Below are 15,046 nucleotides of genomic sequence, written 5' to 3' on the forward strand. Positions count from 1 at the left end.
ACAGCGCTCAGCCCCCACGGCCACCTTCTGCAGCTCCTCCAAATTCACCAGCACTGAGGGAGTTGTCAAACAACGGTTTTAAAATGTATCCCCTTTGCATGCTGCACTGGAGAGACTGCTAACAGCTGAGTATCAATCTCCATCACATCAGTATCTGCTGTACTTCACATGCAACTTGCAGCTTCAATAGCAGATGAAAAGCATCTGCAAACCTTACCAACACTGCAGTCAAACTCAATTTTGATGCTGAACATAACATTATGTGCACCTCTACAACCAAGTCACAAACCTCTCTTTAACCTTACAATAATCACAGTGACCTGTCTCCATTCCACTCGTGTTTAGAAACATCAGAAGTAGTGCTGCTCTGACTTTCTTGAAATGTCTTACTGTAAATGGCATGAGAAACAATGCATCTAATAGTCAGAAAACAGAGAAGCTAAGCCTATGTTTTCTGTGACATTACACGGAGGGGGAGAATCACAGTAAGATGCATCAATTCGCTGCTAGTATTAAGGGATAGCCCTTAAACAGCTGAAGATACAAGTACTGTACCTCTAAAATCATGCCTAATGCTACTCTGAAGAAAATTCCATTTTCTGTTTCCTGCCCCCGTTATCCCCAAATGTATCAGCTCAGACTCTGCACGCGCACACACACACTGCTCTGTCAGAATTCAGCAAGAAATGGCTCCTCCTCATCTGCCCTGATGCTCACATTTTTTACAGATGAACTACATACGCACTAATCAGCAGCGTCAGAGTGCTCAGATGTGACCCATGTGACTAGTCCCTAGGCTCACAGCTACTAATAGTACGGAGAAAGCCTCTAATGAATATTTTAATGAAGAAAGCTTTTTCTGTCAGGGCTTCCCAGACAGATCAAGGGAGCCCATCAAAAACCTTTCAAACACTACCTGCCTACATTGATAGAAGCTCAAAACCATTCAATATTTCTGTTGAAGTGAATCAGTTCTACATATTTGCCAAGTCTGTCAAAGTATATATAATAATAATAACACAGTAACACAAGCTTCAAATCTTTGTAAAGATAGCGTTATTTTAAAGTTACTAAACTGCTATCAAAAGTAATATCCGTGGTAGATTTCCCAAAGCGTGCATTATATTACAGTTACCATGTTTGCAGCTCACAGACAAAACAGGATGAGGTTAATTGACCGAGGAACAAACTGAATCAATATATTAGCTCATTATTGCTCATCTTCAGTATGGTCCTATGCAAACAATAATTCCTGTGATTTCTTGTGTATAACACTTTGTAACGCTAATACTAGTTTCTCAGCAATGATACTTCAGAAGACTAAGGATCTGACCTTACTGTATTTGTCTCCTTATTTAGCAGAGAAAACAAACACTTAACAAATGGGTCACCTAGCAAGAGTGTTAGGATTTTGCTAAGGTTGCCTATAATACAGTGCTGCAAGAGCTGACTCTGTCTGGTGAAGAAAGATGAAAGCAGTATTGCTGGTCCTTTTCAACCTATCACATTGTTAACACAAATCATCTCTTTCTCTAGATCTTCTTGGTCTGAATTGGAAGCTACACCTCTCTAGCAACCACACTCAGGAAGGGAAATGAACTTGCTGTCCATCTTGTTAAATAAATGAGACCAGCCAGCAGATCTGTTGCTTCCTTGGGGACCTTGCTAGCTGGTTTCCTCCAAAAGCGTTTATAAGTAGCCCCGGCAGTCAGACGTAACCGAGGCAATTCAATTCCTCCAGCCTGGTGTTCCAGGCTTCTACGTTCTTCTACTCTCCTTCTTCTCATCTTGCTCCTCTATAAAATGCATTTTTGGGGTATATCCCAACTTAAGACTTTCAAGAACAGAGTTATCATATAAATCCAAAGCCTGTGTTCCCATTCCTCCGTGCTGACATTGAGGTAAGAGCAGTCATGTTCTGATCAGTCACGCATTTTTTCTGCCAACTGCCTTGTTAAGAGCTAATGCTATTGGGGTGTCTGTCCCATCCCTGCAAGGCATAAGGGGTGCAGCTGCGAGTCTTGCCCATCTAAAAAGGCTGACTGTGGCTGGTAGGTGCCAGAAAATCCCCTGGCTTGCCATCAGCATAGACTGTCCTGGCATTGAGACTCTCAGGTGTCTGACAGAAGCTATACATACCCCCTTTGAGTACTCCTAGGTAATGAGGTGGTATGTGGAAATCATAGCAGTGGCTGACTGTAAAGTGCCCTTGTTCCTTATATTGCCTCACCATCTTCCTACTTTCTGCTTGTTTACTTGCATTTTTTTCTAGACAAGTTTAAGCTTCAGAGTTCTCAGGGAAGACAAATGCAGGGTACATGTTCATTTCCTGACAGGAAATATGACTGGGGAAACATTCGGCTTGCTATTCAAAGAAAACACCTCTTTGTCTCCTTCCCATCAAATGCATCCACATTTTGTTCACATTAAAAGAACTAATAAATTTCAGAAAGAGGGCTTTGATTAACAGAGCACTGAGCAACAGACGTTCCCCACAGCACAAGCCCGCGCCTCTGCATCTCTCCCCCACACCAGTGGCAGCTCCTTTCATTCACAGTCCTACCATTTGGCAAGCTTAGTTAAAGAATATCGTGTGCTTCTTACCATCCAAGGACAGCCAGTCATGCTGGGAGGAAGGCAGAGTTGGCAGAGCTCTGGCTTTGTATTCAAACACCACAGAATTGGAGATGATCTGATTGTTGAAGGCAACTTGCAAAGTCACGAGCCCAGTGTCATGAGCTGAAAGGAAAGAACAAGTGGTAAGACAGAGACCTCCCTGCAGAAATGCACAGGACATTATTATCCTATTGATGGTCTTCCCATTGGCAGGCTGAAAGCAGATGCAATGAGTACAGAGAGGGGCATTTGACAATATTTTTGTGACTAGACAACTAAGGAGTCCAAAATGACAATCTGTATTTTAAAACACACAGGTTGTAAGCTTAAGAGGCATGCAGTAGGTTGTTTTGGCAGGAGGCAGAATCACATATTCTTAAAGATTAACCAACTTCACTGCATTTCTTACAGCAAGCTGGGGCATAACAATGTAGCTCAGTTATTCTGCATACATAAAGTCACATACTGAGGGCCAGTACTACTGAAAATTTCTGCAGGGTTGCTGCAGGTGTTCTCATCCCACAAGCACCAAAGAGAAAGAGCAGAATATATGGAAATTAAGAGGCAGTAGAGCAGCGAGTGCAGCTCTGAATAACAGTTACTATTTAATCTGCTATTTCAGTATTCAATAAATGCTTAGAAAGTATTTTAAATCTAATTCAAAGCTTCTAAATAATGTTATACTCTGTATCAAGATCCTAAACTGAGGTGCTCACACTATATATAGTTTGAAGGAAAAGGGAAAGCTCCTCAATGTTTATACACTACCCTTCCATGAGTTCAGTCAAGACATTTAGCACTTTGAGCCTCAGATAAAGGCTAGCTACTCCTACCGGCTTTCACTCAGCATCCCCTTGAAGTGAGCATGTGTCTACTAACTCTTTTCAAAATGAAAGAGATCTGCTTCCAAAGTGCAGATGAAACAATTGAAAATGCAGCCAAAAGTAGATGGATAGATTTGAAGTGAGACAAAGCAAGTGGAAGAAACAGCAACAGGTCACTGCATATTCCCCCACAAAAAACAGATATATACAAGACACTATTAGGATAAGAACATCCTCTGAAACTGCCAGCTCTGAGAGAGAGGCGTTCCTTACCTGGGCAGTAGCAGCGCAGCACTCCTGGCTGAATTAAAGATGCAGGCACTGAGATCTGATCAAACAGACAGCTGTAATTATTGCTGGCTTCTTGCCACGGACCAGTGATTAGAACTTTCACTCCTCCCTACAAGGAAGAGAAGGGGGGAAAAAAGTATTACCAAAAAAGCCATACCCAGGGAGGACCATGCACTGAAACAGATGAAGAGTAAACTGTGTCGTGAGGGCTAACAAAAGTGCCAAGCTAACACAGATCCTTGGCACCAGTCACCTCTGATGTCCCAGTCATCGGCAGAGCAAGCAAGTCACAAGCCAGCTGCTGTCTGTTCACATTATTCACTGCCATGGCCCGGCCTTTGCAGGGAAGTGATGATACTGTGTGGTGCTGTGGTGGTTTTACTCAGCTGGTCAGCTGAACTCCACCACAATTGCTCTCTCGCTCCCCCTCCTCAAGGGGAAAGGGGGAGAATATATGATGAAAAGGGCTCAAGAGTTGAGGTAAGGACCGGGAAATCACTCAACAATTATCCTCATGGGCAAAACAGACTCAGCATAGGGAAATTAATGAAATTTATTACCTATTACTAACAATCTTTATCAGTGAGAAACTGAAAACAAACTAAAATCACCTTCCCCCCTTCCATCCTCTTCCACCTCCTCCCCTGGAGCTGTGAATAAGAACGGGGAATGGGGGCCGCGGTCAGTCCCTAATGCTTCGTCTCCACTGCTCCTTCACGGTCCGTCTCTGCCCCTGCTCCACGTGGGGTCCCTCCCACGGGATGCCGTCCTTCCCGAACTGAGCCGGCGGGGGCTGCCCACAGGCAGCAGCTCTTCAAGAACTGCTCCCACACGGCTCCGTACCATGGGGTCCATCCCCCAGGAGCAAACTGCTCCAGCACGGGTCCCCCACAGGCGGCAGCTCTCCCCACACCCCTGCTCCTGCGTGGGCTCCTCTCCACGGGCTGCAGCTCCGGCCCGGGGCCTGCTCCTGCGGGGGCTCTCCATGGGCCGCAGCCTCCTCCAGGCCACATCCACCTGCTCCACCGGGGGCTCCTCCACAGGGGGGCTGCAGCATGGAGATCTGCTCCATGTGGGACCCATGGGCTGCAGGGGGACAGCCTGCTCCACCAGGGGCCTCTCCACGGCTGCTGTTGTGCAGCAGTATTTTCTTTTTTCCCTTTCTTATATACACTCTCAAAGAGGCGCAAAAAACGTCGCTTATTGATCAGCTCTGGCCAGGGCTGGGTCCTGTTGGAGCTGGCTGAAACTGGCCCTTATCTAACATGGGGCAGCTTCCAGACTCTTCTCACAGAGACCACCCCTACAGCCCCCTGCTACCAAAACCCTTCCATGGAAACCCAATGCAGGTGTGCCTTAGGCCTGCAAACTTTACACTGAGGTCAAAAGCAAATAGTATTCCATAACAGAGCATCTTTGTTTCTCTTCATTCGCACTGTTTCCTGCACCTGTCCATACGCTCAAATCCCATGCTTCACCAATGTGACCTTGCTCTTTCCCTCCATGCAGATGGCCTTTCTTTCCTTTGGTCACTTGTCAGCTCCTAGATCAGTGACGGCAAATCTTTTCGATGTTGCATGCCAAACATCCCTCCCAGCAGGCAGCTCCTTGTAACTTCTTGGTCCTTCATCCCCACTTCACGCCCATTAACACCTTAGCTTTCTCCATTCCTTGCTGCTGCCTGGGCAGGATTCAGGCTTGTTTCCTTGTCACTGAACAGTGCCACAGGTGAATCACAGCAAGTGTACTGAAAGCTTGCCATCGCCATCCTGCCCCTGCTGATATGGATGGAAGATACATGGTATCTTCACATCTGCTGATATGTGAATAGGCGGCACATTGCCTCCAAGGTCACAATTCAGAGCACAACAGGGGCTGGACAATGAATCTGACATGACTGTGACACAGGGACATCTGCCCTAGAAACAGCAATGATACAACGTGCACTATTCTGGGTATTAGGAACTTGGTTAAATAAGGAAGTGTGATGATGTAGGGGTGACCCTGAAGGGGCACTGCAAAAGCAGGGCTGTGTTTGCAAAGGGGTCCTTCAACCACAACTTCAGCGACCTGAGCCAAGCCTGTCCCAGACCTTTCTCCTGACAAGGACCTCAGCAGTGCTCCGTTAGCCATAAGAGAATAATGCAAGTAAAAGTCCTTGGCATCTGCCTTTCCTGCTCGTGTAAAAAGGCACCAGCCACATCCAGCACTTAAATCAACACAAATAGGACTGAGTTAATCCAGTGCTTCCCTGTGCCTTCTCTCAGGGCAGTGGAGGCCCAGCTGGGAGAAAGAGCGCCCTGGGGCTGTCCAGGGGTTCACTGTGTCCAACACTCTCATGGGGGCACTCCAGCACATTTCACTGGAAGCTCTCCTCATGTATATGGGAACATGAGGAGACCATGAAGCAGCGACAGCAAGACATGCCTAACTTAGGAAAAATATCACTTTGTATCATTTGCAACATCCACCACACATAATTCAGTGTAGTAACACTAGTAAGATGCTTATTTAACTGTAATTCAAGCAGCCAGAGCAGATACAGGAGTGCAAAACCAAGTCCAAAACCAAGAGTGACATTCAGCACAAACCAGGTGTGTTTGGGAAATTTCACCATTGCCTTGGTGAGTACTTCCCTTGACAAGACTTACAGTCCCATTCTGATTTTAAACAAGGCAAAACTACCACATCCAGGGCACAGACACAGCTACTACTGTGGGAGAACACTAACAGACTTGTACCAGGTGAAAACTGTAAGAAAGCAAAATTACTGTACTGAAGAAACCAAGCAAGGCTCTATCCCAAGAATCCCATAGATCTATGGTAGAATTGGTTCCGAAGATGACAATACTGTTTCCATGGCTTTTCTGACTCTTTCACAAGTTCACAACATAAACTTGCTCATGGGTTGCTGAGAGATATAAAGCACATGATGCCTAATATTTTTATGATGTAACTGCAGCAATGAGGAGATTGAAATGCCAGAAAAGAAAAATGTAAATAGTGCCAGAAGGACATTATCAGATTGTAATTTTGAGAGTTTCTCTACTAAGAAGACCAGAGGTCTGGGCTTACTGTAAGGTGAGATACCTGTTGCCAAGATGAAAAAAAAATCATACAAATTGTAAATCTCTACAATTGCCAACTAAACTTCTAGGAATCTCAGGGCCCTTTCTGAGTGCCTATCCAAAGAGCAGCATAGGATATTTAACTCTGTGCTGGAGCTAATGCGCCCTGAGAAACCCTGATTGTTGATGACTATCACACAGGAAAGCTGCACAAATGCAAACAAGCAGCACTTGATATCCTTCTCCAGTGGTTGCAAATGCAGGACAAGCAGTATTCACTGTATCTGACTGCTTCTGCACAGCAAATACTGGCTAGCAAATTAAGAAAATTAATAGCTGGAATTTTGCTAAGCCTGTACTGGCACTTTGCTGGCCAAGGTGGACTTGTCTGGAGGGAAAGCATCTAACTGGAGGTTGAAAACTCCTGACTGAGGCTTTTTATCAGTGCCCACTGGCACTGCATGCTGGCAACCTCATTTCCTTTCCATTTGTAGAGTGAACACCCATGTTTTCACACCAAGTCCCATGTTGCAGAGCATGTGAGTGCTTAGAGCCACTGAAAGCCAATTCATCACCCATTTCCGTAACGCCTTGCTCCTGGAGATACTGCAGGATCATTTGGCTGAAGGTTAAACAATCTGTCTTTCTGGGTTCAAAACAGCCTCTTTCCTCTAGCATTCCTTCACATCAGAAAAGTCAGTGCTGCTGACATTTTTAATTTGTGGTGCATGTGACTCACTTTGGATAGTTTATAGGATGGAGGTAAATGCTGAACTCATTATGACACTGCAGGTCAGGAGTTAATTCTGCTAAGAGCATTACAGCCAGCTTCAATGATCAGCTCCAGTTTGCAAATTATGTTGCTCTAACATAGCTTGGTAGCATTATGAGGCCATCATATGGGAAATACTTTGCTTTTCAATGAAACAAAACATTTCTGTTCAAATGCTTCTAAGTGAAGAAAGGGCCCTGTTAGGGTGATGAAGTGCTTCATTAAAAGTACACTCAGACATGCAAAGGGCCTCGGATGCTCTTTCTACTAAGAGAAATATTTTAAAAGCCCTGTCAAAGCTTTAACAAAACAGTTCTTGGGAGCTGTTACTAACAAAGCGAGTAAAGGTAAGGCAATAAATGTTCATGAGTAAAAGCCCTAACTTACCTCAGGATAAGACCACTCTGGTGAATAATCTGTCACCATGAACAAGCGCCCACTCTGCTGTAGCAACCCCAAGGTGCCTTGTGCTGCAGCTGCCGAGACCACCTCAGCCACATGCATGTATGCCATTGTGCTGGCTCCATTCTCTGTGCTGCTGAGTTGCATGTTGGCTTGTTGAGGACTGCAGCAAGGAATGCACATTTCAGCCTGGCTGTAGGTTGTTCTGTTACTGTCTTCAGGCTGAGATAGTCCGGCACTGTCACCTGACACCAGCTGGTGTCCATAGAGAGCATTGCTCCCACCTTCTACAGATATGAAATCATTAATTAGATCAGAAAACTGGTTGCTGAAGGAGATGTCAAAGTGGTCCAAGTTAAGCTCCATGTTGGAGGAGTTATTCAAGCTGGGATGGGCCACAGGATAGAGTCCTTGGACCATGTTTCCTTGGAGAATAGGGAGATTGTTCCCATTCCTGATACTCCCATTGGCCTCAGGCTGCAAGTAGTGTTCTGTGCTGCAGGCTTGAAGATCCCCTGATTTAAGTAGATTTTCATTGCCTTCTGCCTGCTGGGAGGTCTCCATGGGAACTTCAGCTTCTGCAGTCATAGCCTGGAAGTTTGCTTGGAACTGCATGAGCTGGAGAGAAGAGGTGGACTCTATTCTGGTTTCCACTGTGCCGTTACAGTTGGAAGTGGTTTGGGATGAGGACTCTGTTTTCACACTGGGGATTCCTAACGTGCTCACAAATGAACCACTTGTGTCATTCAAATTGTTGTGGGTGTTTTGCTCAAGGGGAAGAGGTTTGCTGGCATCCTGCAGAAAGAAGCTGGGGGAAGGGGTCTGATGAACGTGAGGGCTCTGGACTGTCTGATTGAAGCTCGAAGAATAGTCCTTGTTGGAGTCAATGGCACTGAAGTCCATCTGCTCCAAGGTGGTACTTGGGCTCAGACCTCCTCCAGATGGAAGCAAACCTGAACCAGTGGTGAGGGTGAGAGTGTTAGATGCAGAAGTGGAGGAAAATGCTTCTTTGGACATCTGTTGTTCAAAAGATGTGTCCTCAGTTTTAATTTCTTTCGTGAGGGTCGTATTGAAGTTGAAGCTACGTTCTGTTGTGGGTGACTGCCTTATGTTGGTACTGATGCTGTCACCTTTCATACCTCCTCCACCGTAAGTCTGCCCTTGCTTGGGATTATTAAGAAAACAGTCTGGGTCAAAATTCATGGTGGTTTCTGGAATTTTTCTATTTCCTTCTAAAGTTGTGGAGAGCACAAGTTCCTCGGAGACAGTGCTGGGTAGCATCGACAAGCTCTCTGAACTGCCTGTTGTTGGAAAAGCAAATTTGTGTCCATCTGAACTCACGGCAAGTACCAGCCCTTGTGCAGCTGCATCTGAGGACAGAAGGTGTTGATTTGGGCCAGAAGTGGGTGACATGGTATACACAGCTTCACTGGTGACTTCTGACATAAATACTGTGGCACTTTGTGACAGGCTTCCCATAACTGATGCTACAGCCATACTGGACACACCAGTGACTGCTGGGCTATCCGCCATATCTGGGTCGCTATTTAATCCACTGCTGATGGACACAGGAGAATTCTGGGTCGTGTCAGGGACTTCCACCTGGTTGGTGGAAGAAACCTCAGTACTATTTTGATGGAGCAACACTGGTTTCGCCACTTTGCCATTCCTCTTCTCTCGGCTGGAGGCCTTGCCATGACTGTGCTCATTCTTGCCTTCAGAGACATCATTATTTTGTACCTCTGAATGAGCGCTGTACCCACCTGTCCTTGGTTCGACCTTTGGTGATATGATGCGATGTTTGGCACTGTTACACTTGTGATGCACACTGCTTCCTGCCCCTGTGCCAGAAAACAACATTTGTCATTCAGTAAGTAAAAAATTAAAAAAGATGCTAGGTGTGTATCTTATGGCTGTAGCAAAGGAAAGCCATGCTTAGGTGCATGTGAGAGAGAGAAAGTGAGCACACGTGCTAGAGAGGAAGAGACACCTTGAGAGTAAAATTAATTTCTTGCTAGTGTCAGACTTAAAGCACACTTTCCGTCTAATGCATAGATCTGTGTGCAAGACAGCAACCTCAAAACACGCCCATGTGCACGCTTCCCCTCACCACACATAGCACCTATCCCCCCACCTCCTCCCTGCCCTAACCAGTTGACACATGAAAGGAATCAGCATCTGTGACAAGTTTCAGACCTATTTAAACACGTGCCTGATCTCAGAGCAAAGTCTGCAAAGCAAGGACTACTGCTGTCAGCTGTGGCAGAAGCAGCCCTGTTCCATTTGCATCATGGACAAGACCTCGACCCCTTGTGACACAGGCACTCCGCTCTTCACACTGGCTGATGTCAGATGGTTTGACAACTGCTCATGTGGGTTGGATGCTGACTGGTAATCTGGAGGTGACAGATGCTATACTGTGCTCCTGTCCCTGACATCACCCTACTGCCTAGATTGCAACCCTTGTTCTCTTGTCATCATCGTGTCCATCACAGATGCCATCAAATTATTAAAGAGAAAGTACATTAGGCAGCACAAAGAATGCTTTCCCTCCCATAAGGCTGGTGACGTGTTTCTCTTGTTCTAAGTTGTCTGTATGCTGACAAATAAACATTTAGTACTTTGAGAGGTCACACAGAGCATGATTAGTGTCAGAGAGGCTGAAGAACGCTTAAGTAAAGGTCACCAGAAGACAACTCTCTGTGGGAGTTCAGCCACTGCCTTTATGAGTCTGGCAGAAGATGAACATCACCTGAGTTTCTAGGAGATTGGAAATCAGCTATGGAAAGTAAACAATTCTCTCTGCATAGGCATCCTAACCATAAACTCTGGTGCAAGGACTGCATTTGTTGTTTAAAGAAGAGCCCAGAAATTTTTGATGTATGTTTCTTTAATTGATTCATTCTTCCTAGAATGAGATAGGAACATTATTTATTGTACTATACAATGACTAATGAGGAAAAGAAACCTCCTCCTTGTAGCTAATGGCTACAATTATAAATGCCATCTTCTGGGTAACACAAAGTGTTTGCATAGCCACTGTAATTTGCCAAATCTTTTGTTCCTTGCCCTTGAAGTGGAACTTCTCTGTTATGTGTTCAAGCTTTGAACCAGGTCATTTAAAGTAGTCCAGGACAGTGCTTTTGAGACTAGATGCAGTATTAAATCTCTCTGTTCTCCTAGGTATAGAGATGAACAAGACAAGGGAAAGGCTTTCACACTGCAGTCTTTGTGTAAGGAACTGGGAATGCATGTGTCAATGTGCTGGCTGTTACAAAACAAAGTGGTATTGTTATGTCAAAAAACATGCAGCAGACTTAGCACAAGACAAAACATCAAAGGGAAGCATAAAAGAATTCATGTTCAGATCTGCAAGCCTGGATCAAATGCTGAGCCTTAAGGCTTGCATTTTAATCCAAACCCAGGTATTTCAGAGGTCATCATTCTTACTTAAAATCTTGATTGTATAACGCAACCGCCCAAAAATGAAGAAGAAAATAAACCCTTTGAAGCACAGACAGCTTTCCTTTACAAACTTCTCTGAAGACTAATTAATATATGATATATATATATTACTTGACCAAAGTAATTGGAAGGGGTGGTTATAAAGTAGATGAGATGGAAAAATGATTCATTCAGCTTCCCACTTGATGCATAAAGTTCTAATACTAAAGATGTTGTTTCTTGTTCTCCTCTCACTCAAAACAAAAGCATCTTTAACAGGAAAGAAATCTGTGTCTTCATGGTAACTAAGTAAAACCTGTCTTTTTCTAGTGATACCTTGTAATTAACCACCTGAGCCCATTTTCTCCAACAAAGCAGGCTGCAGGGCAAGGATTTCAGAGGGTGAGATTGGCAGAACATCGAATTTTGAGGCTTTGGTAACAAAAGTTGAGCATGTAGAAGAGAAAAACTTTCTGGGTAGGTCACATATGGAGGGCATTTATTAGAACTTGCACATTACCAAGTCTTTGCATTCTTTACAGAGATTCCAGTTACATGATTACTCCATGGTACAGTATTTTTAGCATTTTAGTACTACAAACCCTACTCCAAGTCTGGATTAAGCTGAAAGCATTTTGTACCCTCTCAGTGTACTCACCCAAGGTACCAGTGCAAAGACAGTTGTGTGTCCGAGGCTGTGGTTTGGTCTGGTGACTGTCAAGGATCTGCTGCACAAGCTGTTCCACTGAGAACCCTGAACTGCTGTTTCCATTGCTGCATGTCCACTTAATGCCATGAACTGTGAAGAGAACAGTAAGACTTCTCATCAAAAACTTGCCAGAAAACATCAAAAGTCAACCTTTATTATTATCTGTTTATTATCTGTTATTATGTGTAAGTTTTAGTTTATACATGCTTCTTGCTTCAGTTCCTCCACTCACATTCATTTTATTATTCTAGGTACATTAGTCTGTCACATACGATGTTATGCTTTGTAAGAAATGTTCAAATAGCAATTTTGCAACAATACATTGAAAGTGCTATTAAAATGCACTAAAGTATCTGGAATATTTTCTGCTATATAAAGTTACTGATTTGTAATTACTACTGAGAAACTTTGTACTAAGTTATTTCTGGTTACTTCAGAAATGTTTTGCTCTAGAGGTGAGCTCAGATACACGTTGCCATGTGCAGAAAGTGTATTTTACAGCAGTATGTTGGAGTTTGCTCCCTATTGTTAATAAATCCAGTGATGAGCACTGTATTATAGTGGGCAAGTCTGGTAAGTGAATGATATCTCATGGTTTGTGTATTCATGATGGTTCTCATTAAGTCAGAATCCAGCTGTGAGCTGGAAGCTGAGAAGTGACGGACAGCCTTATAGCTGGATACATATACATACCATGTATATTATTTTCAAGTCCTTCCAGCATAACAAAGTTCCATCACGGATCTATTGCAAAAAGCAGCCGGAAACCAAAGCTTTGGATTCTCTTTAACATGTCTGTAGCATTCACAAATTAGGTCTCCAAACACTGGGTTTTCTTGGGAACACCCTATTCTCTACTTCATCTTTTTCATGGTCTTTACATTGTCACATCTGGAAGCTACAGCTATCTTGGGGACGCATTTCTTACTGATCTTCCTGGCTGCATGTTCTAGCCTTTGGCAGTTTGAGGCAGCAATGTAGTTTCAAGTTCATGAAATCCACATTGAGATGGTGCGCTTAGGAAAGGTCTTTCTCTAGCCTTGCTCCGGCTGATTTAGAAAGGCTCCAGCTTCTGTTCATGTGGCATGACTATTTTTTTATTTTTATTTTTTTAGTGCTTATACTCCCTGCATGTTGTGAAGGTTATAAAATAATAGTAACAAAAAAACAGTGAAGGGTGACAGACTGAAAAAAAAGAATGTCTGCATGCTTAATGCAAATTATTCACTATCTTAGCACATTCAACATGCAGATTTTCTCCCTCCCCCTTTTAAAGAAAAACTCCTGTGAGTAGGTGAGTTGTTAGTAACGAATATCAAACACTATCAAGACAGCTTTTAACATGTCATGCTTGGCTTCCTAACACATAAATGAATCACCAGGAAAGGAGATCTCTACAAGGGAGAAAGTGCATTATGAAAAGAAGATTAACAAAAAGCAGACGTATACACTCCTCCTCTTTCTTCGTGGCTCAAAAAGTGAAACCACTGTAGAAGTATGCCGGATTAAATATAGTCCTAATGTAAGGACATGAAGGAAAAAAAGATTAAAACTTAAAATAAATTCTGGGAAGTATTTTAATTCTAATTTCTGTTCAGATTTCTTTTATATTTCCTTATAATTTAAATGAAAGCTGTGAAGCACTCCAACACTTTCCTTTCTACCATGAATTGGTGTAAAAGCTGCTGCATTATAGCAGCAAAATATTCCTTGCCATGCACCCTCTGCACAGTGCCTGTAGAACAAAGGCAGCAGAACCAGGGAAAATTACTGGTATTTCACTGGGTATTTAAAGAAGAGAAGGAAGGCTGGAGGAGGGTCCACAATTCATATTGCTAATGCTGCTCCTAGCAGAACTGCCTCCAACCTTGCTTTGTGAGAACTGGCTCACACCTTCCTTTGATTTCCTCCCTTGTGAAGAGAATCAAAATAACCTCCCTGTATTGATCCAGTGGCTCCCCATTCATTAACACTGTCGGGACCTTCCTAACCATCATTACCAAAGGATGAAAAAGTTACCTAGATTACCAGCAAGAAGTCAGCTCAAAAGCCAAAGAAAGCTAACAGGTAGAAAAATATGATCGCCCAGGTTTCTTATGATATCCTGGCTATTTTTGACTTCTTCAATTGCTGGTGGTGCTCGGTCCTCCCCAGTTACCAGGTCTACAATCCTTCAGTGTTGTATGCATCTTCCTCCTCCCCATCACCTCAAGCCTACCTCACTGTCTCACCTTCACTCTAGATCAGACATCTACTTCTCTTTGTCTCAATGGTTAAAACCCTGACCATTCCCTCTCTGTGGTTTCTTCCACCCTAAACAAACTGTGCCCCTAAAATAAACTTCTTACATTTTGATCCGATCATTTTACCTTTTCTGAATGTTCTAGATGTTCCTCTTCGCCACCTCACACATTTTACACTTTCTGTTTCTAATCCAAAGCTCTTGCTCTTTTGTATCCTATACATGCAGCACACAGGTTACAGAGAGATATACACTATATAATGCCATTCCCTACACCTCTGGTGCTGCTCCTTTGCCTGTTTTTGACAGGTAAGGGCCTGTCTTCTGTTTTTTGAATAACGATGATGTTGCCCGCCTGAAACAGGTAATCTAGATAAACTGACAAAGCTGGAACATTGGGAATATTCAAGGTCAGGCTTCTATGTGATATATCCTGGATGGTCCACTGCAAACCCTTGTGTAAGAGTCCTGCTCACATCTGATACAGAACACTTTACAAAATCCTCCAACAGCTGACCATATTCTAAGTAGAAAAACTTCGTCCTGCTCCCTTGCTGATGGAGTGAAAGTCTGTTTTGCTTCCCAGATCCTGCTCCACAAACTGTTGACACTAGGAGGCCGATTCCATGGAGACGATCAATTGGAAACGGCAGCCTTGTCCCTTTAATTTTCACAATA

General features: G+C 43.8%; 1 protein-coding gene across 1 annotated transcript in view; it reads right to left on the reverse strand.

Moving 5' to 3' along the window:
- The window catches only part of CAMTA1 (calmodulin binding transcription activator 1), a 376,374-nt gene that overhangs the window by 45,059 nt on the left and 316,269 nt on the right, over positions 1-15,046 (reverse strand). Inside the window, exons 8-11 of the mRNA XM_050714866.1 lie at positions 12,076-12,216; positions 7,959-9,814; positions 3,714-3,840; positions 2,605-2,739 (exon numbers count right to left, since the gene is read on the reverse strand). Coding sequence (XP_050570823.1) covers positions 2,605-2,739; positions 3,714-3,840; positions 7,959-9,814; positions 12,076-12,216 — 2,259 coding nt within the window. The remainder of the gene's footprint in view (positions 1-2,604; positions 2,740-3,713; positions 3,841-7,958; positions 9,815-12,075; positions 12,217-15,046) is intronic.

This window comes from Cygnus atratus, chromosome 21, assembly GCF_013377495.2.
Source record: "Cygnus atratus isolate AKBS03 ecotype Queensland, Australia chromosome 21, CAtr_DNAZoo_HiC_assembly, whole genome shotgun sequence".
Classification (NCBI taxonomy): domain Eukaryota; kingdom Metazoa; phylum Chordata; class Aves; order Anseriformes; family Anatidae; genus Cygnus; species Cygnus atratus.